The sequence below is a fragment of the Mus caroli genome, chromosome 8 (genome assembly GCF_900094665.2).
Source record: "Mus caroli chromosome 8, CAROLI_EIJ_v1.1, whole genome shotgun sequence".
Lineage (NCBI taxonomy): Eukaryota > Metazoa > Chordata > Mammalia > Rodentia > Muridae > Mus > Mus caroli.
The window spans coordinates 5,690,957-5,718,110 of record NC_034577.1 but is presented as its reverse complement, the minus strand read 5'-3'; the positions used below and the strand labels follow the sequence as shown (position 1 = coordinate 5,718,110).

General features: G+C 43.2%; 1 protein-coding gene across 2 annotated transcripts in view; it reads left to right on the top strand.

Moving 5' to 3' along the window:
* The window catches only part of Fam155a (family with sequence similarity 155 member A), a 533,107-nt gene extending 506,748 nt beyond the window's left edge, over window positions 1-26,359 (top strand). Inside the window, exons 3-4 of one of the 2 annotated variants that reach the window (XM_021170643.2) lie at window positions 22,671-22,716; window positions 24,192-26,359. In XM_021170643.2, coding sequence (XP_021026302.1) covers window positions 22,671-22,693 — 23 coding nt within the window. In that variant the 3' untranslated portion in view covers window positions 22,694-22,716; window positions 24,192-26,359. The remainder of the gene's footprint in view (window positions 1-22,670; window positions 22,717-24,191) is intronic. The other variant, XM_021170640.2, reaches the window with a different exon arrangement.
* The last annotated feature ends 795 nt before the right edge of the window (window positions 26,360-27,154 follow it).

The window sequence follows — 27,154 nt, the reverse complement described above, 5'->3', positions numbered from 1 at the left end:
CCAGCAGTCCCAAAATCCTGCGGCGGGGGTCGTGGGTAGCTGGCGGGTGTCAGGCAACCCTGTGCTCCCGCTACCCCGGCGCTGATCCAGCCAGATGAGCTATAGTGACATCTCTAAGGAAAGGTGACAAAAAGAACTCTGTCACTGGCTCAGAAGACACTCAGAGCTCCTTGGGGGACTTCAGAGTCTCCTGGTGCTGAGCACTCAGAGGTCTGTCTGGGGATTGCTTTCTGCCAGCTTTGTGACCCTCGTGTTACTAAGCTCAGAACTCTAAAGTTGTTTTTTCAGACCCACCACACAGAAATTTTGTGAACTCACACAGCAGGAAGAAACATGGCTCTCCTCTGGGGTGGGACAATGCTTTGGGGAAGACTCTGTGTCTGGGCTGTCATCTGAGGTTGCAGACTTCAGCTGAGTTGCACAGCAGGAGCTATGCTAAAGTGATTTGCACTCATTCTTGCTATCTGGCAGTGTGAGTGAGAGTTCCAGGCATACCAAAAGCAGACTGTATCTCAGGAAGAGCAAGAAACCCCTGCAGAAGCTCACAGAGGCCAGGCTGGACTTTCTTCTAGAAGGGTAGGCTGCTGGAGCTCAGCACTCTCTCCCCAAGACTATTCAAATGCTTTCTGACACTCCACATGGACAGATACATAGAGCTGCATGCCACCTTGGAGTGGGTGTGAGCCAGCTAGATTTCCCTATGTGCAGTGAAGGAAAGGTCTTCTAAACTCAGAAGAGAACAGGTTCAATGGAGAGGTGACACATGAACTCCTTCCTGCAGCTGTTGGCCAGCCATGGCCACCTGAACGGTTCCTCCCAGCAGACTCACAGGCAGACATGCAGCACAGGGCTCAGGACAAGCATTACACACTGTCTATAAAATGAATCCACCATCCAAGGCGGTCAGAAATGTTGCTCCTTCATCCCAGTTTTTAAAAGCAAGTAGTAAATAAAGTTATTCCCATCCATAGACTGAAAACTACAGTCACTTATCATGAAGAATCCAAAGAATCTAAGTTCTGTTCACAAGATGACACTCAAACCTGGCACCATTATTAGACTAAGAACCTGAGACAGGACAGACCATGGACCCTGGGACAGACCACGGACCCTGGGACAGACCACGGACCCTGGGGAAAACCCACTACCATCACTTTGATGAGTGGAAATTTTATTTTTTATTGGATATTTTATTTATTTACATTTCAAATGTTATCCCCTTTCCTGGTCCCCCAACCCCAAGAAACCCCCTATCCCATCCCCTCTCCCCCTGCTTCTGTGAAGGTGTCCCCCCCCACACACACACACACCCACTCCCATCTCCCAGCCCTGGCATTTCCCTACACTGGGGCATCGAGCCTTCACAGCACCAAGGGCCTCTCCTCCCATTGATGCCCAACAAGGCCATCCTCTATTACATATGCAGCGGGAGCCATGGGTCCCTCCATGTGTACTCTTCCATTGGTGTTTTAGTAGAGTCCTGGTGGTTAATCGTTGCACCCACAGTTAGTGGAGCTCTCAACCCTCACCAGGGAGCTTCTATTTGCAGTAGATGGAGGTTAACATGGAGATCCACAACCAGCTAAGGTGCAGACAACAGGAGACTGGGGAATGCTCAGCTGTAAATGTGACATCTGTAACACACACACACAAGGAAGGCTTGGGAGTTGGTAGGTGACTAAGGAGGGATAATAACTAGTAGCTTTTGTCACACATCTTGCACGGGAACATGCAAGCTCAAACCCAATAAAATCAGAGCATGTAGAGAGGAAGTGGGCACAAAGTCCCACCCCTGGCTGTGGAACGATTGGTGGCTGATAGCTGATGGGGGACAGAGAGTTCCATTTCCTTAGCATGTGTCTCCTGGTTGGACGGCCATGCTCCAGTGGAGGGCATGCTCTCTGGGCAACAGAAATCGGACTTAATTGGTTCATTAAAAAAAGGACACAAAGCTAGGTGGGCAGGGTAATGAAGTATAGGAGAGGAGCTAGTAGAAGTTATGACCACAGAATATTGGCAACATTCTCAAGTAACTAGAGAGGGAGAGACAGGTTAGGGAAGGAATTTCTTACCGGCATTTCTTCAAGTGCAACATACCTGATGGGAGTGGTTTTCTGTGGGAGGTCTCTAAGCCTCCATAACCCTGAGAACTTCTGGTATCCATTGAGCCCTTGACTCCATGTGCCCCTTACTGGATGTTACTGAGGGACCCATTCTGCCCAGAACTATTACTGAAAGGCAGCAGTGTGGTAACCCAGACTGTGAAGGAGCCCCCTCAGTTCCCTTAGACAGCCGAGGATGCTTCTAATTTCTTTAACCACAAACATGGTACAGCTCAGGCCCGTGGCTAGTAAAATGTTAATAGTTTCAAAACATAAAATTTTTCAAAACAACCATGAGGTATTTAGAATTGAATTCAACATTTCAGCACATGTGTGCTTCTGTGTTTTTTTTGAGGTGTGGTCTCCTATCGCTCCAGCTGGCTTTGTACTCCTTCAGTAATTGAGTGTGATCTTGAACTCCTGTTCTCCTGCCTCTATCTCCTACATACTGGATTACTGGCATTCGACGCTATGCCTGATTTATACAGCACTGGGGATCAAATGCAGAGCCTGGTGCATGCTAGCCCACCCGAGCCTCATCCCTGGCCTGTTATTCTTTGTGGTGCTGACAAAACTTAGCCATGTCCTGAACTTTAGCTCTCAAATGTAATGTTTTGATCATTAACAGAATAACATGACCCTTTTTAAGCCAGAGAAAGCCTGTCCATGGCAATAAAGTCTCTGAATCAGAGTGCTGCATGCGTGCCCCAATGTTCCGACCATGTATCTAGAGGACAAAAGGGTTTCTGCTTGTGCTGAATTTTGCTTTGGGAGGAAGGACAGTGAACTGAGATGCCTCTTAGTTGAGCAAAACTGACATGACCAGAGGAGAATTTGAGGGGTAATTAAGAAGTTCCGGGTGTTATTAGGGCAGGCTGTTATTCAGTGCTGAGGTAATTGAATCCAGTGACTCTGCTGTGGGCCCCATCACACTGCCCTGTTCGGGTCTGCGGAACGAGCACAAGGTAGTGCTCACTACCCAGCCTCCACTATAGCACTTACAGTGTTTCCTTCTCCCCCTTGCCCCCTCCCCCTCATTGGGGTCCGGAGCTCCTAGAGCAATCCTTGATTGCTTACAGGCACTAGAGAGCTGAGATTAAGGAGACAGACGCAGTAGAGTACCACAGCTGTGGGTGCTATGGTAACAAACACGGGAAATTACCCCTTGATTGATGGTTAAAGTAGGCCTGATGTCATTTGCTGCTCCAAAATCGCAAGAACAAAAGTAGAAGTTGGTCCTCTGGGGGTTACTGACAACGAAGATAAAACATATTTTGAGAATTCCGTGTAAATTCTGCATCCCATTCTTTTAGCTGTGACAAGGATAGGGTTATGTTTCTGCCTCTGGGGAAAACACTGTAGGCTGCTTTTGTTCCGCCCTTGCCAGCTGGGTTAGGTAAGGCAGTGGATGGTGCCGCCTCGCGGCAGGTACATGCTACTGCAGGGCATCCGAGTAGCACACAGGAAAAGCCAATAATTAGGCACACGCACACACTCACACAGACAGACAGACAGACAGACATACAGACAGACAGACAGACAGTCAACCATATCAAAGAGGAATCTTTAAATTTGTTTAAATGCGTTCTCATAAAAGGAGTAGTATAGTAGAAAGTATGCTTTCTACAGATTTTAATGTCAATGTCTCAGCCACTTTCTATTTCCATATTTAAAGTGTATGCATGCATGTTTAAGTATTTTTCCAAATTTAATTCTGGAGAAAAGAATCCAAGTTATTTATAGCAGACCAAAAACTCAATAAGATTATGAACCCCGAAATCAAAAGACAAACTTGAAGAGATAAGATATTTCCAGGAAAAAAAAGTGAAAAAAAAAATTTAAAAAAAAGTAACAAGGACAGCAACAGGTCACAAAATGGAATGTGGAGAATGAGGGGCCACGTGGTTGTGCTAGCTCCTTTCTGTAGAACCCGGTATTTACAGGTGTCCCATGATTCTGGTTCAGATCCTTCCTACTGACGGCTGATTTCGTCTTCTACCTTCAAACATCTGCTTTTGGCAGGGATCACATGATGGGGAACAAGATCCAGGATGTCTAAATTCTTCCATCATCTGAGGGTTTGGGAAATGTGTGTCTACTGTAAGAGCTCCTTCTTTGTATGGCTAGTGACTGTCACTAAGCACATGGAATAAATACTCAGAATTTCCCCTCAGACAGACATACCCCCAGTACAGCCTGATGGCTTTGCTGCAGTGGAGGCTGGGGATTTCCCCACTTGTCTGGTGGAAGAGCAGAGAGCACGGACTGAGGTACATCCTGTCTGATGATAGGGAGCCGGAGCCAGCTTGTGGGCACACTCACATAGCTCCAGGTTTGTAGGTGGCAGTCTGCTACTCTCCACAAGCCCGCTGCTCTCCACAGCTTTGGGGAAATTCTGTCACGCCTCCAGTGAACCTTCTGCTTCGGATCCTACTGCTTGCATGATCTAAGAGGAGAAATTAAATTAAATGGCATAGACTGGGAGAGGGGAAGAATTGGAGCCTGGAATTCTGGCAGGAACTGGAATTGAGCTAGTCCCAAGAGGAATCCAAGATGGATCACAGGGACCCAGAGGTCACTGCTCCAGGTCAGCAGGGCTATGTCCAGGGCCATGAGAGGACATGTTAGCATTCTGTCTAAACTCCACACCACAGTTACCTGGCAACAACCAGGTAGGCCTTACCCACTATAAAAGGGGCCCCCATCTCCGATCCCCTTCCCCACTCTCCATGTATTCATGGCTGGACTCTACTTCTCTACTCCTCCCCCCCACCGCCTTTCTCTGCCTCTACTACCCTCTTAACTCCCCTCTCCATGCCCTAAATAAACTCTATTCTATTCTATACCATTGTGTGACTGGTCCCTCAGAGAGAAGGGATGCCTTGGCATGGGCCTGCTGAGGCATCTCTTTCCCCCATACCTCACGCCCCCATAAAACATATCCCCCTCTCTTTATCTTTACATAAACACATCAGGACATGTGCGGAGAACAGTGGCTGGTGCCTTTGGTGAGGCTTTACTGACAACATCGTGCCTTACCCGCCCTTGAACCTTGCAAAGACCTCACATTCTGTTTCCAGAAGCCATGTGCATCTGTGTGGGGACTCTCGAAGAGCTAGCTTTGCTGGGCTAGCCCACTGAGTATAGGGGGTTTCAAATTAGGAAAGACAGTGTAGCAAGCCAGGTTTAACAGGGCAGGGAGACTTCATTCCCTTAGTCCATCTACTTGTCTCACCTGCGCTGGAGACGTCTTTATGAAGAATTGATTCCCAGTCTGTAGCTGCTGCAAACTCACCACAGCTGACCTCCCACACACGTATAGTGCCAATTATCATCAGAACAAGTCCAGATCGCCTGGTCCACGTAGTCTCCCACTTCTTAAGCCATGGGATGCATCGCTGAATGTGGGACCATGAGAAACCAGCAAACGTAAAAGGTTTCTGACCACGATCATCCCAGAACAATCCAAAAGCAAATGCGAAATGAATTCCGGCAATTTCTTTCAGGGCTCACCCGTGCTGTGTTGTAACTCTAAAGAACACACAGCAGCACACAGTAGGGCTGCACTCTCCCCTATGTACTATCGACAAAACATGCTGAAAACCGAGACTCACATGAGAGACTGTCGTATGCTATTAATTTCAGTGTTTTTATTGCCCAAAGTCTTCTGTTCCTATAGTTGCATGATGGCTTGGTTACAGAAAAGGAAGACTAAATCATTTCCCACATACTAATATCTAATTATGTATATTAGAGTGGTCTTGCTTTGGAACACTTGATTGTAGAAATTGCTGTTTTAGGTATCAAATTCAGTTTCAGAAAAATTACCAGAAGAATTTTGGGTTCAGATGAGGGCAAAATTTTCATGAGTTTCTGAAATGGGTCTTAAACATCGCTCTGTCACTTTGTACTAACGAGTTTTGCAAAGTGACATTATCAGCATTATGACTGTAGAACCAAAATATTGATCAGCTCTCGGAAATGTTGAAGACATTGCACCCTGCTGTATGAAATGTTTACCCAAGATTCAATTGTTTATGCAAAAAGACATAAGCACCCCCACCCCCACCAGTGTGCCCATTGGCTTCATCTCTTATGAATGGCAAAATTCAGTGTTTACTAAAGAAGAATCTTAAGACAAGTTTTTTTTATGACATTATCAGTAAATATTTGATTTGTTAAAAAATTTGTAGAATAAAAGGGATCACAAATGGAAAATGTTTAAGAATCTTTGTCTAGTGTGATATCACCTTTCCAAGTCTGCTACTGAAAAAGCAAGAATAAGTCCAAACTTTCCAACTATCTGTCCAGCGTTCATATTATTAGTGAGATAATATGCCAGTCAGCTAACTTGAGACTAACTCCTGAGAAGTGTATCTATTGTTCGGTAAAGCAGAGTCCTTCCATGTGCTCACAGAACTGGAAACCCATGGATTCTCATCTCCTCCCTACAGGTTGACAATATTCACAAATGCTCCCCAGCTCCTCACACCACACACCATATATATATTAAAAAAAAAGATGCTGCAAGAATTTTGCAACATGGACATCATTTTTTATTGATTGGGAATTTTACATCATGAATCCCGATCATACTCACTTCTCAGTCCTCCCAGGTTCATCCCCACTCTTATGACTTCCCCCACCCTGAGAGAGAGAGAGAGAGAGAGAGAGAGAGAGAGAGAGAGAGAAGAAAAGAAAATCAAGTCCAATTCATGTTGCCCATATACTCACTGGAGCATGGTCAAACTCCCAGTGACCAGCCCCTTAAAGAAAACTAAGCCTTCCCCACCTACACTCCTGCTAGAAGCCATCAATTGTGGAGAGCTACACTTCATCCCTATCACAGGGATGTGATACATCCCTATCACAACCTTTAAGATGTCTCCTCATAGCTTTCTGTCTAGGCTGTTATTTTTGGTGGGAAGGGGTGGTAGGGGTTGTCACACCAGTCTCCTGTGGCTCTGCAGTCATCAGTGCCACTGCAAAAGCAGCCTCCCTGCTCTTTACAGTAAGCAGGAACACAGGTTATGCACTTCTTTGTGGCACTGCTGCTACTGAGGACCATGTCTGGGTCTGTGGTCCTACTGCAGATGGGGTATGTGTTGAGGTCTGTGGCCCATGAGACCACCGAAGGCCATGAGGATACCTGTGGTCTGTGCTGCCAGGAAGTCATGTTGATGTCTGTGGGCCATGCTGTGGCTAGGAAGCCGTGTTGATGGATTTCTTTTTTACTTTTAGGTTAAATAAAGACCAAAGCTGTCTAGCTCTCTGTTCCTAGAAAAGTGTGTGGTCAGATGGCTAGTTCTGTCAGGCAGATGGAAAGTGAGATTGTCAGATCCCACCCTCTGTCTCTCGAACATTTGCTGGCTCTTGCCCCATACCATCCTCTCTCTCTCTCTCTCTCTCTCTCTCTCTCTCTCTCTCTCTCTCTCTCTGTGTGTGTGTGTGTGTGTGTGTGTGTGTCTCTCTCTCTCTCTTACACACATAGCAACACATAGATGTATCACTTATATCACTGTCAAAAGTCAGACAAAGATTTTTATATGTATCTCTAAATATTGCTACGAATCTGACTGATGAAATGTTTATTTTAAAAGAAGCTTTAAATCTGAGTCTATGAGTTAGAATTTCAGCATGGTGAAAGTGGTGTGTGTGTGTGTACATGCATGAGTATGTACATACATCCATCGCACGTGAGTAGTTGTGTTTGTACATGTAGTGTGCATACATGTATCTCCTGTGTGTATGTGTGTGGAAGCATGTGCATGAGTGTATATGCATGTGTGTGTAGTGTTCATACTTGTATAATTCACATGTGTGTACATGTATGAGTGTGTACACATGCATGAGTATGTTCATACATGTATCGCACATAAGTAGTTGTGTTTGTACATGTAGTGTGCATACACGTATCTCCTGTGTGTATGTGTATGCATCTGTGTGGAAGCATGTGCATGGGTGTATATGCATGTGTGTGTAGTGTGCATACTTGTATCATTCACATGTGTGTATATGTATGTGTGTGTACATGTGTGTGTGTGTGTGGAGTATATACCTGTATCCCCTGAGCTAAGGAGAATTTTGTAAAATACAGAAATTGTATGAGTTCCTGTAGTGAGGCAATGGCAGGTTACTCACTGACCCAAGAGAAAACCATCTCCACAGACAGTCATTGAATTGAATTGAATTTAGGGCTTCGGTTTGTGAGTCTTGGGGGCACTGTTCAGACCTTAGACATATATTTGAAAGGAGGAAATTTGGGCACACCCACACATGGTGGAAAAAAACAGCATGAAGAAGACTTGTAGAAAAGATGGCCTCTGGCATGGTGAGACCAACCACCCACAGCCTCCAGGAACGACTGACAGCCCTATCGGCTGCACTTCAGCCCCACGTGAGAGAGCAGCAGCCTGCCCTTCAAGCCAAGAGATGAGGGAACCCATGGCATCCATGGAACCTATTGTCCAGGTCCCACTGATCAGTCAACGAGTAGTGGCTTGCAAATATGGAGTGAAATCGAGACTTTCAACACAGCCTTCCAACATTCACCCAGATTACAGAGCAGGGGGCATCATGGCGATTATAGAAGCTATGAGATCTGGGCCCTAGGGCAGAGACACTGGCAGTGAGACTGGATTGAATGTGTTTCTGGACATGGGGCATGGTGTTACAGATCTCTTTAGGCTGGATAACAAAGTGATCTCTGAAACTTCATGAGCATACTTTTTGGTGGACTTCAGGACCACAGTGACTCTGCGGTGTACTGTGTGTTTGGTACCCAGAGCCACACTTGTCAGTCATTAGAACGTTTTTTAGCCCTGAGTCTAAGACCCCTTTGGTGCAGAATGAGACAGCAGTGAACGTTCTTCAAACAGCCCGGCCCCTCTCTGAGCATGCTGCAGAGGGTTGCTGGGAACAAAATCTGCCCTAAGTAACAATGCCTTTTTAAAGGGAGAAAGCCAGAAAGGGAAGAAAAACAGGAGAAAATCTAGACATGTAGATTCTTATTTGTTATATTTTAATTTATTCTTTGAGAATTTGGCATGTGTATGCAATGAAATATGGTCATATCTATCCCCTTTCCCCTCTAGCTCCCCCAGCGTTACCTCCTCCATTTACATATCTCCTCACCCTCCTTCTTAATCATCTCACCCCTAGGACCGACTAGCATGCTCTATGCATGCATGCATGCACGTGGGCAGCACTGAAAAAACCACAGCTTCCTTATCTCTAGAAGATATCGTCTTCTGTGTGGAGATGTGGTTCTCCTCTTATTGTAAAACTGATTTCATAGGCTTCTCCTGAAGCTTCGAAAGGTAATATAGGTTGAAAATTTTTCTAAGATCTATTATTTTTATTTCACTTTCACTAAATCCATTCAATTTCCTCGAGTGTTTAATTATTCTTTTCAGAATTTTAAGTGTGAGTATTGCATGTATATCATTAACATCTCAGCCTCCATTCCCTCTGTGCCTCCACCCCCTCTTAAATTATTATTTTGTGAAATGTATAGATGCAGAGGTGTATGTGTGTGTGTGAGTGTATGTGAGTGTGTGTGTGTGTGTGTGTGTGTGTGTGTGTGTGTGTGTGTGAGTCAATTCAGCATTGCTCATATGTATATTTAGAGCTGGCCTTCTGGATTTGGGCAACCTATTGAGCTGAGAAAACTAATTCTCTCTTGTCACTTGCCATTGGTTTGCTTACTATTGCTCTTCATCTAGGGGTGGGGCCTTGCCAGTTTCCCCTGATCCAGATGGGCTTATCACCTGGTGCTGTCACTGTTTTGGTCTTGTTTAGGTTACCATGTAGTTAGGATTTCTTGGGTGCCAATGGTTCCTGGCTCTTGTCATATAAAGAAGGCACCGTCTCCCTGCTGACACCTTACTCCTTGGGTCTTAAAGATCAAGGGTTTAGCTACTAAGATACTCCCCAGCTCCAAGGTCCTCAGTTCTAATCCTTACAAAGGGGATGATTTCTACCTCTGACTATTCTAACTGTCCCAAGAATAGAGAGAGTTCTGTCTACAGAGGCTTGTTTATTTAAAATCATGAGCTTCTTCAATTAATATGAAAAGAAGAAAGGATGACCCCATAATGAGAGTGATCAAGAGTTTCAGAGCAGACCAGCCAGCATAGCCAACTGCCAGCTCCAGCAGGTGGTTTTCCGTTGTTTTCCTGCAGTGTAGGGAGTCGGGGTGCCTTGGACTGGATGGGCTCATGCAGGGTGATACTGCAAAAGAGAAATATCTACTTTGAGAGGACAGGGACTCTGTGGCTTTCTCACTCCACCATGACAGCTCAGGCATTATACTCAGCAAATGAGAAAACCAAAGAATAGAATGTACTTGCTTTTTTCATCGGAAAGCCAGCTGTAGACCCCTTCCAGTCTGATGCTCCGTGGGCAGCCGCTTTTTGCTCTTTGCTGCCTTCGTTTCCACGGGAACGTGGTTTGGTAACTGGAGTGAGTACCTGGCATCCTTTTAATTAGCTACTGAGTTGACTCCAGAGGGTCATAAACCGTCTTCCTGCTTTGATAATGAAACGCTTGCTGTAGTTTGAGGTAATCCGTACAAACAAATATGTCAACCTTCTATTCTTTCTTCATAACCATGTTTTTTTTTTCTTTTCTGGTTTTGAATTATACCCTGCATCTTTTCTCTTGGATTTTCACATATTCTATAAAAATTCACTGAAAATGCCCAGTATTTGAGTGTCATAAGGCTATTATTGTAGAGCTCAGAACTTAACAAAGGTCTTCCCTGGGTAAAATTGAAAAGGGAGCAGGCTTTCTCAGAGCACCTAAGAGAGTTTTTCATTCTTTAAGGAAGGCAGTCACAGAATTCATTCTCTCTCTCTCTCTCTCTCTCTCTCTCTCTCTCTCTCTCTCTCTCTCTCTCTGTGTGTGTGTCTTTCTGGGTGTGCACATGTGAGCACAAGTGCATGCATGCACGCATTTGTGTGCATGTGTGCCTATACAGATGCACATGCATTTATGAATGCATACCTGCAGAGGCCAGAAGATGATCTAAAGTCTGTCTCAGGTGGCACTCCTTAGCTGCTGTCCATCTTGCATGTTTGAGACAGACTTGCTCTCTGGCCTGAGTTTCACCAGCAGCCTAAACTCACCAGCCAAAGATCCCCGGGCTCCTCCCATCTTCATTTCCTCAGATCAGTGGTTACAGCATCTATGACCACACTTGGCTTTTTTTACATGGATTCTAGGGAAACTCTGGTAATTGTGTTCACAAGGAAAGCACTTTATCAACTGAGCCCATTTCCCAGACATAGAATTCACCTCCTCACTGCTGAGTGAAAAATAGCAACACCATGATAAAACACTGGGATACTAAGGGCTTCTATTGTCATGGTAAAACAACACAGCCAACAGCAAAGTGGGGAGGGAAGGCTTTCGTTAGCTTATACTTCCACATTTTAGACCATGATTGAAAGATGTCAGGACAGGAACTCAAACAGGACAGGAACCTGAAGGCAGGAGCTAATACAGAAACCATGGAAGGGTACTGCTTACTGGATGGCTCCTGGTGGCTTGCTCGGACTGCTCAGGTCCTCCAGCCTAGGGATGACACCACCCACAATGGGCCGGGCTTTCCCCCATCAATCACTAATTAAGAAAATGCCCTACAGCTGTATCTTGTAAAGGCATTTTCTCAATTCAGATTCCCTTCTTTCAGATGACTCTAGATTGTAACAAGTTAACACAAAGCTAGCCAGTACAACTGACCCTTGTCAACTTGACATACAAACATATAGTGTCATAACACATCTGTTCTTGTTTATCCCCAAGATGGCACATTATCATCAATAGCACAATAGAAAGCATGTTACAAACATAAAAATGCCCATGGTCTTTGCAAATCCAAACTATCTAAAATTCAACCTTTTTAAAACTCCAGTTGCCTTTAAAACCTAAAATCTCTTTAAAAATTCAGCCTCTCAACTATGGGCTCCTATAAAATCAAAAATTAACTAAATATTTCCTTCAAGAGAGAGAACCAGGGCACAGTCACAATCTAAGCAAGGCAAAACTAAACTCAAAAAAAAAAAATGAAATTAACCCAACATCCAATGTCTAGAATCCATTCATGATCTTTTGGGCTTGGGTCACTTCTCTGGCTCTTCCATTCAGTAGAACATGCAGCTTGGTTTCTAGGTGCCATCTGGCTCCACTCCACAGCTGCGGATGTCAGCTGCGGATGTTTCTGGTGGTCATCCCATGGTACTAGCATCTCCAAAAATGCTGGGGTTCCTTGCTGCAAATGAGCTGCACTTAACACCAATAGCCTCTCCTGGGCTCTCTCCAGGGACTCTAGACCTTCCACACAGTGCCAAGCCTCAGCTGCTCTCCATGACCTCTACACACTTTCAAACCCAGCACCACCTGAGTGACTCTTACACGAGCAAGTTCAGCTGCCAGTGCAAGGTGCATCCTTGGTGACTCTGGAACACAGCAGCTTCTGTGTGCTGACCCTGAGGAACGCTTCCCAGAAGATGTCACCTCAGTGATGCTGGTCTCTTCTTAACCACAGCTGGTTCTTCAGCTCCAGCTGACTAGACACCATAGAGTCTTCACACAAGTGGCCTGGTCGTGCCTTTGCTTTCTGCTCTCCATAGCCCCATCTTCCAAGCTCCTTTGGAACAGCTCACGGAGCTCTCGACACTCAGTGGTTTTTCTAACCCAACGTTCCAAAGGCCTTCCATAATCCTCCTAAAGCAACATGGCCTATCACAGCCAAACCCCACTATTCTGATACCAACTTCTGTATTGAGTAGAGTTTCTACTGCTGTGAGAAAACACCATGACCAAGAGCAAGTTGGGGAGGAAAGGATTTGGGGGGTTGTTGTTGTTTTCCCTACATTTCCACATTTTAGTCCATGACTGAAGAACATGGAATCGGACAGGGTAGGAAACTGGAGGCAGGCTCTAATGCAGAGACCAGACCACAGAATGGTCCTGCTTACTGTTACTCCCCATGGCTTGCTCAGCCTGCTTTCTTATAGAACCTAGGACCACCAGCTCAGGGGATGGCACCTTCCACAGTAGACTGGGTTCTTCCTCACCAATCACTAGAAAATGCCCTACAGCTGGATGGAAATGGAGATGTTTCCTCAGAAATGTCCTTTCAGAGGAGTCTAGTTTGTGTCACATTGGCATGAAACTATCCAGGACATCCACCAAAGGGAAGACGGTATTCTACACCATGTGCAGTTAGCACATCTCTCTAGGTGTCATTCCAAGAGTGTGCATAAAAGTGTAGCAGGCACATGTGCAGCACAAGTCTTACTGTTTATTGTATAACTTAGACTTTCTTGTTACATGTAAAATGCTTCTGTGACTACGTGTGACTACGTGTGACTGCGTGTGACTACATGTGACTACTTGTGACTGCGTGTGAATACTTTTATCTGGGCACTTCTTTATCTATGTAAAATCCTGGGCTGGTGAGATGGCTCAGTGGGTAAGAGCACCCGACTGCTCTTCCGAAGGTCCAGAGTTCAACTCCCAGCAACCACATGGTGGCTCACAACCATCTGTAACAAGATCCGGCGCCCTCTTCTGGAGTGTCTGAAGACAGCTACAGTGTACTTACATATAATAAATAAATAAATAAATCTTAAAAAAAAAAAAAAAAGAAAATCTTCAAATCTTTGTTATTCCCAGGATCTCAGGAAGATTTTTTAAACAACAAATTTTGGGGTTTTGTTTTTTGTTTTTGTTTTTGTTTTTTTGCTGTTGTTGTTGTCATTTGTTTGCTTGTTTGTTTGTTTTTAGCTCCTTAAATATTATTGTTTTACACGGTTCATTTTTTAAAAAAATTTCATGTCACATTACTTCTTGATTCCTAATTCACACACACACTGTCTTTCTCTCTCATACACACATACACATTCTCTCTCTCTCTCTCTCTCTCTCTCTCCCACACCCACACACCCCACATACCTATTCTTTCGTGTTTTTTGTTTGTTTGTTTGTTTTTGTTTTGTTTTGTTTTGCTTCATACAGTGATTCACTGTGGGAATCCTCCTGCCTCTTAGTGCCGGGGCTATGTATATGTGCCATTATACGTGGCCTTAATGTATGATTCTTAATTTAATAAGTGACCATCTCCTCCCCCAATCTATCTTTCTCTATCACTGCTTAGACACATTTATTAGTTTTATAGAAGTTTGAGAGGGTTTGGGGAGGGGGTTGTTGGGTTTTTTGTGGTTTGGTTTGGTTTGGTTTGGTTTGGTGGGGAGCATTCTGGAGAAGCACAATCATGAAAACTTTCAGGAATGGTTTGTTTGTTGTTTTAAAGGATGCATAATCTAGTTCTCAATTTAGACTTGCAATAAGGAGAGTTAAGCATTACTTTTTAAAAAGAATAATTCCCGGATACTGAACCCTATCACTTTAATTTCATTTCTTGGCCAGTTAGTGAATTTTTCCCAGCTCTGTTATTCTAAATCTTTGTAGATGTTTGTGTCTTCAGTAATTCTCACAGATAAGGGAAGCAACCACTAACAACCAGGGAAGTGGTGCAGGAGGCCGACGGAGGCAGTGCTCGTGACATCATCGCTCTTCCTTGCTCTGTAACTAAGGGAATGAGTAAGCCACTAAGATGTTCCAAGTGACAACTGACCTGCCAGGATCTGAAATACAATCCTCCATTCCTTCAGCAGTCTCAGACAGCAGCTTAGTTTCCAGGGAATGATGGTTTGCCTGAGGAAGAGTCTTGCCCAGGAAATCGGTCCTCCATCCCAGAAACCTATTGTGTTCCCTGTAAACACTCAATACTTCCAGAGGTTTTGGGACTCCTCTCTGGAAGCTGCTTTCTTATTTTATGCCATTTTTATTTGAAAGCATTTTTATTTATAAGCATTAAAACTACTGGATGCCAGACACCAGAGGCTCATCAGTTACGAGCACTGGATGCTCTTCCAGAGGACCTAAGTTCAATACCCGGCACCCTTAGCAGGGTCCTAGAACTTTGCAACCATGTCTGTAAGTCCAGCTCCAGGGAAGAGTCAGTGCCCTCTTTCTGGCTTAGGAGGGCTTCAGGATTTTATGTGGTCTCATAGACATACAAGGAGGCAAAACACTCATACACAGCAGAATTCATTATTGGTTGATTAATGAGTGATATAAATAAATGAAAAACATTTGGTGTAGGTTCAATTAAAATCTGAAAAAGATTATTCTAGGGGTTGTTTTGTTTAGTGGGTTTAGTTTTAAGGTTTTTGGTTTTGTTTTGTTTCGTTTTGTGGCTAATTTATATATTGACTCTATTTTCTTCATTGTTTGGGTGATACTGAAATCAAACCTAGCACATGCTAGGCAGTTTGTACACTGCCACGGAGCAGCAACATTAGTGCCAAATAGTACTCACTCTGAAAGAATTGACACTGATTTTTGTCCAACTGGTCTATAGACTGCTATAGTATATTTAATTTTAGTAGATCACCATTAGGATTTTTTTCCCAAGCTAGGGTCTAACAAATTTAAGTTTTAGCATCGGCTTTTAAAGCCTCGACTGTTTATTTAAACGTTTAACATTTCAAAACCTGAAATAAATTATAAAAATAACTTCTCTTAGTCAATAAAGCAAATATCTGAAATCCAAGCCTATTTACAAGGCATTTGAAACTATAACTGTGTATCGGTGTGTGTCTGAGTATGTACAGACCTAGGGGAGGTTTGCGTGTATTCTGTGATTATTCAGAGAGTCTGGCTTTCTTTTTAAAAAGCAAGGCAGGAAATGTTGCCTGCGCGGTAAATATGGGGACGGATCAAAGCATTAGCGAAGCTGTCTCTTCCATCACAGCTTAACGTTTGAGACTCGGCAGCTGCAGAATTATTCGTGCAGTTTCCTGTTCTCAAGAATATTTCCTTAGCAGGTCCTAGTGATGGGGAAATTCCAGTTTAGAATGCTCGGTGAGCCAAACTGATTTACAATATGTGATACGTGCCGTTTCCCAGAGAAAATGAGAGGATAAATAGAAACAGAGCGCAACAGGCAATGCTTAGGGAGAGTGATGACTTCTCTTGAGGGGCTTCTGAGTACGGGTCTGCTATGAATGAACCCCTGCTGAGCTCCAGAACCCTCAGTATGAAGACCCGAGAACATCCTCAGACAAATCCAAGCTCTTCCAGTCGTCGCAGAACGCGTGAGAGCAAGGCAGCCTGAAAGGAAAACGTTCTGTAAGAACCGTGGAAGAGGAAGGAAATGTCCTTTTTCCTTCCCTTCTTTGATGGCTCCCACGGTCTCCACTGGAGTCCTCGGGTCAAGGGGTAGAAGGTCACTTGACAGAGCAGGGAAGAACAGGAACCATTCCAGGTGACAGTACCCATCCACGCTCAGGAGACCCACGAGGCTCTGGGATTTAGAATAGATGTTCACTTCTTCTGGAACCTTTGTGGTTTTCCTGTACACAACAATCCCATATCCTCAAAGCAGCTCTCGGGGCAGCTCACCAAGGAGTCCGGGTGGGGTGAAGAAATAAAGGATATATTTGGTGAGTGTACTTTCTCTCAGTCCAATAATTTTTTTCTGTTTTCCCAGAGTGCATTTTTCATAATTAAAAAGCATCGTTGTGAGGACTCTGAGGAAAATAACAATGTGTAATATGATGTTTAACAGCACACATTGGTTTCTGTTTAGGCTGTACCTTTCTGGCTGCAAACTGTCTTTGTTCTGCAAAAATGCTGGAAAACTTGAGAACACTGGTTGAGGAAATTCTCTGCTTAGCCTCAAGACATTTCAAATGCCCAATTTATGCTTGAGCTTAGTGAATCAGTAAATCTCTGTGTCACGTTTCTGGCTTTCCAACACAGATCTTTGATTTTAATTTCATTGAGTATCATTTACAGTTTAGAAGTGATCCCTAATCTAATGTGTAGTGAGCTCTCTGTGGCCATGGCATAATCGGGTCCACGAACTTGTTTTCTGAAGAGTGTGTTTCGTATTTCTTCCTGATGGAAGTTTACTCTCACTTTATACAGGGATAATGTCCAGGACTGCCACCAAAATCTGTGGCTGCACAAGCCCTGTGTCTAAGGAGAGGAGCATTCCCATGTAACCTAACCTCATCCTGCCCTGAAACTGCATCTTGTCCAGAGAAGTTACCATACATAAGATTTTGTAAAGACTATAGATAAAGAGTTGTCACCCTGTATTGTTTGTGGAATTACATTAGGGATACAAAAGCACGCACACATGTTATGGAATAATTTGTGTGCGTGCTTTTAATGTGGTTTTCAAACGTTTGCATCTGAGATGGTCTAACACACAGGTGTGGAAGCTGTGAGTTTGAAAGGCCGAATCAGAGTACCATTTTCTTTCACTACCTGGCTGTGCCCAGATACTTTGCTACTCAGGGAATTCAATTGTCAAATCTTCCCTTGGTTCTTTCTTTCATTAAAGAAATATCCACCTTTCCTTTTAGACAATTTTATCTTGATATGGGCTTGGAATGCTAAGATGGAAAGGAATAAGGGCAAGCATTATGCACACTGCCAACTAGAAGAAAACTAATCCTATTAACTTGGCTGTGTGTCATGATGGCGCTTACTTTCAGCATTTAGAGATGATGCCCGCCCCCGTCTCCTCTTTGACCATTTAGAGATGATGCCCATCCCTGACTCCTCCCCTCAAACTGGACATTTTCAATGTATAGCTTCTTTACTGAAATTTGACCTTGCTTATGGTTAAAATTATAAATACATAAATACTCAAAATCTGATTCTTTTCAGACGGCCAAGACAGTTAAGAGGAAACTTGTTATATTGTTTTAATTTCTCAGTTATAAAATAACCTCTGAAAGCCAGCAGTTCTCTACAGATCTTACTTTTTACTGTTTGTGACAAAAGCATACAATTTGCACACCTGAGCAGTTAAAAAAAAAAAACTGTGAGGGAATTTAAAGTTCTAGAGTCTACTAATGTAGAGCAACTGTTGCAATAAACCCTGAAATGAAAGGGGATGTCAAGGCCAAAATACCAATTTTCAAAACCATTCTCTGCCACACTGTTAGGGTTTTCATAATGGTGAAAAGGAGAGAGAGAGAGACAGACAGAGAGAGAGAGAGAGAGAGAGAGAGAGAGAGAGANAGAGAGAGAGAGAGAGAGAGAGAGAGAGAGAGAGAGAGAGAGAAAGAGAGAGATCTTAAGTCAGTGCATTTAAATGTGAATGTGCCTCCTGCCTCAAAGTCATGATCTGGAGCCAAAATTTTACTCCCCATCTGTCTCTAAATTCTACTGAATCTAAAGTAAAAACTAAAGAATATATTTCATTTATAGAAATAACAAAACCTGAAAATGGTTTGTTATTAGAATAGAGACTTAAAACGTGTGCGCGCCTGAGAAGGGCGGATTCCATAGTCCAGTGAAGCTACAGTGAAAAACTGAAGAACAGTTTGGGGTGTTTTCCCAGAGAAGGAACTCAGAGAAGGGGTCTAGCTGTGTCTTGAGTGCCTGCAACATCACTACTGATATTTATTCCAGCCAAGACATCTCTAAGTCACAAATGAAAGAGAAGTTATGGCACGTACATGATATGTGGATGTTGTTAAAATTGCTCAAAGAGTGCTCATAAAGTGCCAATAATTGGAAATTAATAGATCTGAATATCTAACTTACAGCTGAAAAGGTAAAATTTCAGGTTGGTGCAGTCACACTGACCTGTGATGACAGCTGAGGCATGATCCAGGCTGGTCTGGGCAACCTGGTCACATCAAAATAAAAGTAACCCATGCCAGTTCACTCATTAATTAATTCAACTTCTAAAGGTATGATATAATAAAATAATAACATTGTGAATTTCTAGAATTTTGAAAAATATGTGCTTAAGTATGTTTACATAGCAAATAGTGGGAAAAGAGAATAATGAATAAAATATTAAATGCCCAGACATCATATTATGGGATGAGAACAGAACAAAGCATTACAGACCTGACAATAAATGTAAATGGATCAAATTCTTCAGCCAGTGTGAAACTCTGAGGTATAGAACACAATAGAGAGAAAAATATAGGGAGGGCATAGAAAATTAAAACAAGACACATAACATACTTACTGTGTTATAAAAGAAATATTCATAGTTAACAAAATGTACCCAAAGCCAAAGCAGAAATCATAAGACAAACGCTACAACAGAAGAAATGTCAGAGCACCAGTCTTCTTTGTTAGTAGTAAATGTTCCTGGGAAACATAAACGATGAATTTTTTGTGCCTGCTAACATCACAGGAAAATAAATAGGTAAGCAACAGATTATAATGTTTATCAATGCATATGCATAAAATATCGACAGAATAACAACTAGAAGCATCTATGTCACACATTAGATGGTGGATAGTATTCTGACTAGACAGAAGTTTACCAAAACAGATGTTAATCATGACTATGGAATACGAACATTTGCAGAAGAGCTTAAACAACAAAAAGCAAAAGAGAATAAACAAAACAGCAATTGCCAAACATGCAGAGAACTGACTGTATAAAGAAAAGCCATTGAACCTGATACAAACAAACCTTTACATGAATGGCAGAAGTATTCTCTAAAATATATAAATCAAAATAACCCAACACAAAGACAGAAATTAGTGTATTAGCAGAAAGAGCACCCATGGTAGGAGCAGAGTACATCCTTAATGACACAAAGACAATAAATGTAACACTCAGGTCTCACCAGGACTGAAAAGAGAGATAAAAACATTAACCACAAAGGGGCAATGGAGATAAATTAAGAGTTTGAAGTCTGTATCAACTTATAACCTGAGCCATTTTAAAACATAAACTACACAAACAACAACAACAACAAATCACCTCAACACACTAGAAATCAGAAAATATAAAAAGGAATGCATTGTAATTACCTTTAAGAGAATAGACTCATGAAGTATAGAAATTCTACCCTACTAACATTTTTCTTTTTCCTTTAAATTTTTTTTTATTGTGTAAGAATTTCCCACTTGACTATAATGTATTTTCATCAAATCTACCCCAAGGACCTCTTGTTTCCTCTTTATCTCTTTTTTCCTGGCAGCTCTGCTGCTTTTGTAAACACATGGAGTTCAGTTAGTGCTGCCTGTAGGTTGATGCATCTGGAACCTTCCACTGCAGCGTGGGCAGCCTGTAGGAGGCCTCACTGCTGAACCCAGAAGCTATTGAGCTCTTTAGATGGGTTGGAGTCCAGGAGTGTCTCCTCCACCTGCTGTGGGCACAGTGCATTAGCAAACCCGGTTCCCTGCAGACATCACTGCTACTATAGCATAAGTACTTGAAAGCTGATGCTCCTGAAGCTACATGTATCAGACATACTCTGTGACCTGCTTATCATGAACATGCAAATATAAAACAATTACTAGAAAACAAAATGGAGGATGAAAATGTAAAAGATAATCTCATCGAAGTGTTTTGTATATGAAATCTATAAATCATGCTCATTCCATATGTGTATCTACCTTGAAAAAAATGTAAATTTTATAATAGAGTCTTTTCCCCCTTTATTATGATGGCAATCATGATCCTGACAATGATGATGTCATGAATATGTCATGATGATGATATGATTAGGATGATAATGGTGATGATGTCCTGGTGATAATGTGAGTAGAATGCTGACGGTGACGATGACATGATGACATGCCGGTGATGATGACATGATGATGATGTGACATGATGATGATGTGATATGATGATGATGATGGTGACGATAACTGATTATGATAACGATGATAGAGTCAGGTGAGTTTGCTTTTGTCTAGCTTTTCTTTGTGGTAATATCTTCTAAGCTTTCACAAGCAGAACTTGCAACAAATATTTTAGAGTCTTTAAAATATCCTAGATGCAAATCTCTCAAATATCACAGACAACAGAGGACTTACCACAAATAACCTCACCCATTTAAAGAGCTTGTCTAGATATCTGGCCTCCTTGTGCTGATTTAAAGTGGCAACACGATAAGGCTTATGTTCTTTGGGGGACAGTTGTTGGGACCCAAACTCATGCATGCTAAGCATGCATCCGAGCACCCAGCATACCCACAGTTCCTGAGAGTAACTATTTGGAAAACATAAAGTTCTTCAGTCATTCAAAGTGTCATCTACTGAGCCACTAGTTCCAAGTCCACTGAATCACGAGTCTCAGTGGCCAAGAAACAGAACAGCACAAGTGTCCCACGGTGGAATTGATAGGGAGTGTGTGATAGATATTTGAATATATGTGTGAATACCTGTGATGATTTGATTAAAATGATGCTGTCATGATGATGATGATGTCATGATGATGTCATAATGATGACATTCAGCCATCATAAGAAATTAAGGAAACCCTGTCATTTCAGCAGCATAAATAGAAACAGACATGAACAGACATGATCCTGTGACGTGAAATAAGCCTGGTGCAGAAGACAAGAACGGTCCCATTGTCACTCCCTGTGTGACTCTAACACACTTGATCTTGTTGATGTTTTAGATGTTACGAATAGAATGGTGTTTTCCAAGTGCAGTGAGCTCCCAACAGCAAACAAGAGTATGTCCTGGTGTGATAGTGTACAGCAGGGTGGCCACCAACAACAGCAGGGAGAAAGACGGAGCTTTAAACATCTTCCCATAGAGAGATGGTAAAAGAAGGGCTGGCTATGTTTAACCTAGCCCAAGCCTGGTACAATGCAGACACCTATTTAAACACTGCCTGGTACTCCAGAAATACATGCCATTGCTATTCTTTTGTTAATATAATTACATTGATTAACTAGATATATTATTAATACATTTGTGGTTTTTTTCTAAAATGAACAGCAAGCATATGCTTCCTAATTTTCCAGAATGATTGTTATGCCACAGTCATGGGAACCTCCAGGGCAATGAGTGTGGTATCCAGTGGCTTCTTCCTCTGGATAAGCTGGCGTGCATCTGCAGTAGATGAAGCTGTGTGTTTGGAGCTAAGCTGGAGGTTAGGGCATGAAATACCAGGTCTAAGGCAAGCAGAGAGAGCTGTAGGAGCAAAGGCTTCGAGCCCACTGTTCCCTCCTGAGCTGGGGCTGAAGGAGGTCCCACAGTGCCCCTGCAAAGGAAGCACCTGGGACTTGCGCTCCAGAGATCTTCTTTTCCTCCCTTTCCTAAATGTCCTGGGGAACAATTCCAACTTCAGCATGTGTACATGTCTCCCAGTGAAAATTCTCATGATGAAAAAGGAAATAGAGAATGTGGGGGCTGTGGGAGTCCCCAAAAGGGTCACTGACCCACACTAATTGTATTATTCTGTCTCGAGTGGCTTTAGTTTAAATTATAATCCAACTTCTGAGTGACTTCTTCCAATGAGAAGAACTGCTTAGCTTCATGACCTTGTGAAAAAATAGTTAAATTCTTAGCTTTTAAAAATGATCAAATGATCTTTGGGGTCTTATTTGTATATCTATTACATCTTTTTGTTATAGCATACAGTACTATAACATACACTTTAATAAATGACTGGTCTATCACTGAGATATATGAAAGAGAATATACAATAAAAATGTCGGAGCTACAGATCTCATTAATTCAGTTTTTTTTCCATATTCTTCCTAGGCGAAGGTGAAGTTTACCTTTGAATGCCTAAGAAGAAATGACTATTGTAAGCATCACTATAAACATATTGAAGCATATTCTATTGAAAAGCTTCTTTGTAGTTAAATGAATAGATGTGTTTAGTTTCTTATGCAATAAGTGCTCGTGAACTGTGTATTTTGTCCAGGTAGTCTTATATATATTGGGAATGTAACAGTGAAAATGTTCAGTTCATGCTTTCAAGTTGATGGTTGGGTTTGGAAATTGACACAAAATTGGGCAACTGTGATTGAAAGAAAAGAAATCTCTGTGTTGAAGAGTAAACCACTGGTAGAATGACCTCACACGGGGAGTTTCCTCTCATCCACTCCTGAAGGATACATGAGATAAAAGCAGACACTGAGGAACTGGGAGGAAGAAAGGGCAGCCTGGCCCCAAGGAGTGCTAAAAGCCTAGACTGTAGGGTATTAAGCTGTGAGAGATCGGAAAGGTGTTTGGACATGGGTGTACAGTGGTGAAATGCCATGGCTAACCACTATTGTTAATGTTAACCAAAATTATCGATCTATTTTTGTTACTCACCAAGCCAAGCATTTCACATGAAAAAAAAAAAGTTACGTAATTCTTTAAACTCTTCTCTTGACGCTAAGATTTTCAAACACTGGGATGTTGTGATGAATGTTCATTCTAAGGCCCATGAGAATAATCAGTAAATAAAATGGAAGCAACAACCACAGCACTGGCCGCCAGGCAGTTTATAGAGCTACTTCTTATAGAATGCAAACTGCAGCAAGGCACACGCGAGAGAAATTACAGGTTTTACTCATCCCTTTGACAACTTCAAAGTTTGCACGCACGCATCAGTTTTAAAATACACCGATGTGTGTTTTCAGAGAAAGAAGCAGGACTCGGCTAGAAGAAAAAAAAAAAATGACAGGAAGAAGAGAGGGAGAGAGACAGAGATAGACAGGGACACAGAGAGAGGGTGAAGGAGAGAGGGAGAGACAGAGAAGTGGGGTGGGGCGCACGGCTTGCAGAGTAGATGGGAATGGTGGTGGAAGGTGCAAGTGTGAGGCTCCACACCACCTCACTAAAGCTTCAATTCCCGGGGTCACTCACAGATCCACGGTGAGCAAATGGTGACCTGCTGCCGGTTAGACGCAGAGATGCCCCCCTATTCTTTTAGGGTCACAGACAGAATGAGGTTCACAGGGGAACTGTGGGCAAGCAGGGCATCCAGGGCTCTGACCCCTTGGCCCTCTCACTTGGCAAATCTTGGTGTTAGCGTATGGATTAGGTTATTGGATTCATTCCCGTTAAGAGTTGAATGGTGGCCAAGTACACTCGGTCTCCACGTTCATCTGGAACCGGGAGCTCTGACTGTCAGTCTAGGGCACACCCCAGGGCACACGGAAACCCAGAGCACACTTCACCACACTTACAATCCTCCTGAAGGACTGCCTGGATGAGGCTGCTGCCTCCTGCAACCTTCCCAGTCCCTTAGTATCTTGGCCTCTAACCTCCCTGCTCTTCTCCCCTCAGGGCTCTACGAAACCTTCCTAACCAATGATGAACCCGAATGCTGTGACATCAGGAGCGAGGAGCAATCCGCACCCAGACCCAAAGGAACCGTGGACAGAAGAGACTCCTGTCCCAGGACGTCGCTCACAGTGTCCTCGGCCACTAGACTATGCCCCGGCCGGCTGAAGCTGTGTGTACTCGTCCTCATTCTCCTCCACACAGTGCTCACGGCCTCCGCAGCGCAGAACTCCACGGGACTGGGCCTGAGCAGCCTCCCCACGCTCGAGGACAACTCCACCCGGGAGGACTGAGCGCAGCCTGGCGCGTGCGCAGAGCGCAGGGCTGGGCAGGGACACCGCTTGGCACAGAGCAGCAGTGACCCACCTGGGATGCTCACCTGCTGCAGCCCGGGAACTGAACCCACCCGGGTGCTCTACCCTTGGACTTCTCGCAAGGCCTGTGGGTAACATTCAACAAGATGGGCCCGATCCCCAACATGGACACAGCCGCAGCTTTTTACCGACTAAAAGGCTGCAAGTGACTCAGTTTCTCACACCATTTTATACACTGTGTTTTAACGTTTGGAGGTTTTCTTTGCTTTCAGTTCGGTTTGGGTTTATTTTCCGTTTTTAAATTTTTTTTTTCTGCACTTGTTAATGCAGGATTTCTTTGAGGGTAAACTAAGTCTCTCCACTGTCTATCGATTTCTAGTCATCGTGTGTCCATCAGATAATTCTGTCTACGTCCTGTCAGTTTCTAATAGAGGAATGACCGCTATAACCTCACGGTGTAGCAAAAAAAATAACAACAACAAAAAAGAATAAAAAAAACACACAAAAAAAAACACAAAAAAGAAAACAACAAAAATTAAAAAAAAAAAAAATCCCTAAGCCTCCTTCCAATCCATGGACGCCACGCCCTGCAGGCCCTGCTGGCCCTCGCCTTCTTCTGTCCCTAAGCAGACAACATCCGCTTGCTTCTGTCTGTGTCTCGCATGGTGGGTGTGTGTCCTGCACAAGCCCGAGCAGAGGGAGCCAGGGGCCTATCAGTTCCTCTGGATGAGCCAACAGAGTGCTCAGAGTCAGGCAGTTCACAGTTTTATGTGGGAAACACAAACATACACACACACATAATAAAAGAGTGAAACACGCTCCCGTGGACAAGTCGCTCCGGTACCCATCCCCAGTTCTTTCTTCCTGGCCAGGCAGACAGGAGCAGCCCATGGCCCACTGCCCGCACGGTCCGGGCAAGCAGCCCCTCTTCAACATCAGATGCTTGACTCGGCCGCGTGATGGGAGCAGAGACCAAGAACGCATCCAGACTTCTGTCCCTCCCCTATCATGGTGATGGTGGAGGGATTCTAGTATACAGAATATGCACCATTTTATCCCAGTATTGCCCCCAGCATAGGGTTCCAGATTCTTCCAGGTATAAAATGTACACAGCTCTGCATTATCACAGAGGAAAATCTTTTTAAAACAATCAACAGATCAGCTGTCTTTACCACAGTGTGAAGCGTCCTCACTCCAGCAAGCTCTAGGCGGCTGAGAAAAAAAAGAAGTCTAATCACTGTTTGTTTTTTTCTTTTCTTTTCTTTCCTTTGTGGGAACATTTCACCTGCTGAGTGTATATGAATTTGCTTTCTAAAAAAAGGCTTTTATGGGTTTACAGTAGGGCCAGTGGAAGGGAGAGTTAATAAGGGCTGTTTTTACAAAACAAACAAACAAAACTAATAATTTTAAAAAGACACTTCACATTCCTTCCTGTTCTCTAACTACACTTGGGAAGTGCACTTCGGGTAGGTTTGCTGTGTGGCTGAGAGATGAAGGAAACCCATAGACAAGGACCTCCTAGTGAACAAAATTTAGTTGTTAACTTTATAGCTATAAAACTTCCCCAGGCGTTCGTTTTCGTTCAGACAGATCTATCCTCTGCATCATGCTTAACCCTGCGACATGCGTACAGTATGCATATTTTGTTTTGAATAAAATGTTTTGTTCCAGTCTGTTAAGAATATTAAAAACTAATAAAGGTATTGCTTAATAAAATTGCTAGAATTGTTTAGCAGTACATGCACAAATATTTTACTAGATTCTTTGTTTTACTAGTGTTTTGTTGAGACTGAAAACCCTAAAATGGTCTGCATAAATACAAAAAGAAAAAAAAAAACACCAAAAAGTGCAAACCTCTCCAGTTTCTTTTTCCTTTTCTTTAAAAACAATCTTTTCTCTCTCCTTTCCCCTTATGCATGGAGATTTATGTACAGGTGTGTGTACACACACATACACAGAAGTACTATATTTTATTCTGTGAAGACATGGTACTCTGGGGTATATAAGAGGTTTGGGGTATATGGGTTTAGGAGACGATGTAACTGCATTACTGACAGCCAAACCCTTGCAGATATAAGCATTGGAGTATCCCAATCAGTGTCTTACTGAGTGAAGACTCACCTGGAAAGCTATACTCAAAGCAACATAAGGTAAGTGGTTATGCATCTCCTGGGAAGTCTGCCTGCCCTCAGTGGATCCTTGGCCCTCAGCCATCCTTGATCTGACATCCTTCGAGCTCCTTCTGTTGGTGTTGTAGCCATTCTGTTCTCGAAATGGTTACGTTTTGCCATAATGGGAAAAAAATCCTGCTGGTCTGAAGAGAAGTTGTTATTCTCTATAAGTATAGAACAGTGATAACTCCTGAACACTAGAGCCCAGGACATGGTGGGCGAGGGGACAGGATTTCACTCCCTCTTAATATCCTCCACAACTCATGAAAAAATGCTTTCTCCCCAAAATGAAAGGGGCAGGGGCTTTGCTTTTCCTTTTAGAATGGGAAAATGGAAAAATGGGAAAAACTACATCACTTTCCCTGGGAGCTGAGCTCACACAAAAGACAACTTTAGGTGTTAGCTGAAACCCTATACTGCTAAGGGTGAATACAAAACCTTGACTTAGGGAGAGAGGGAAAGATAACCAGAGGGGAACAGA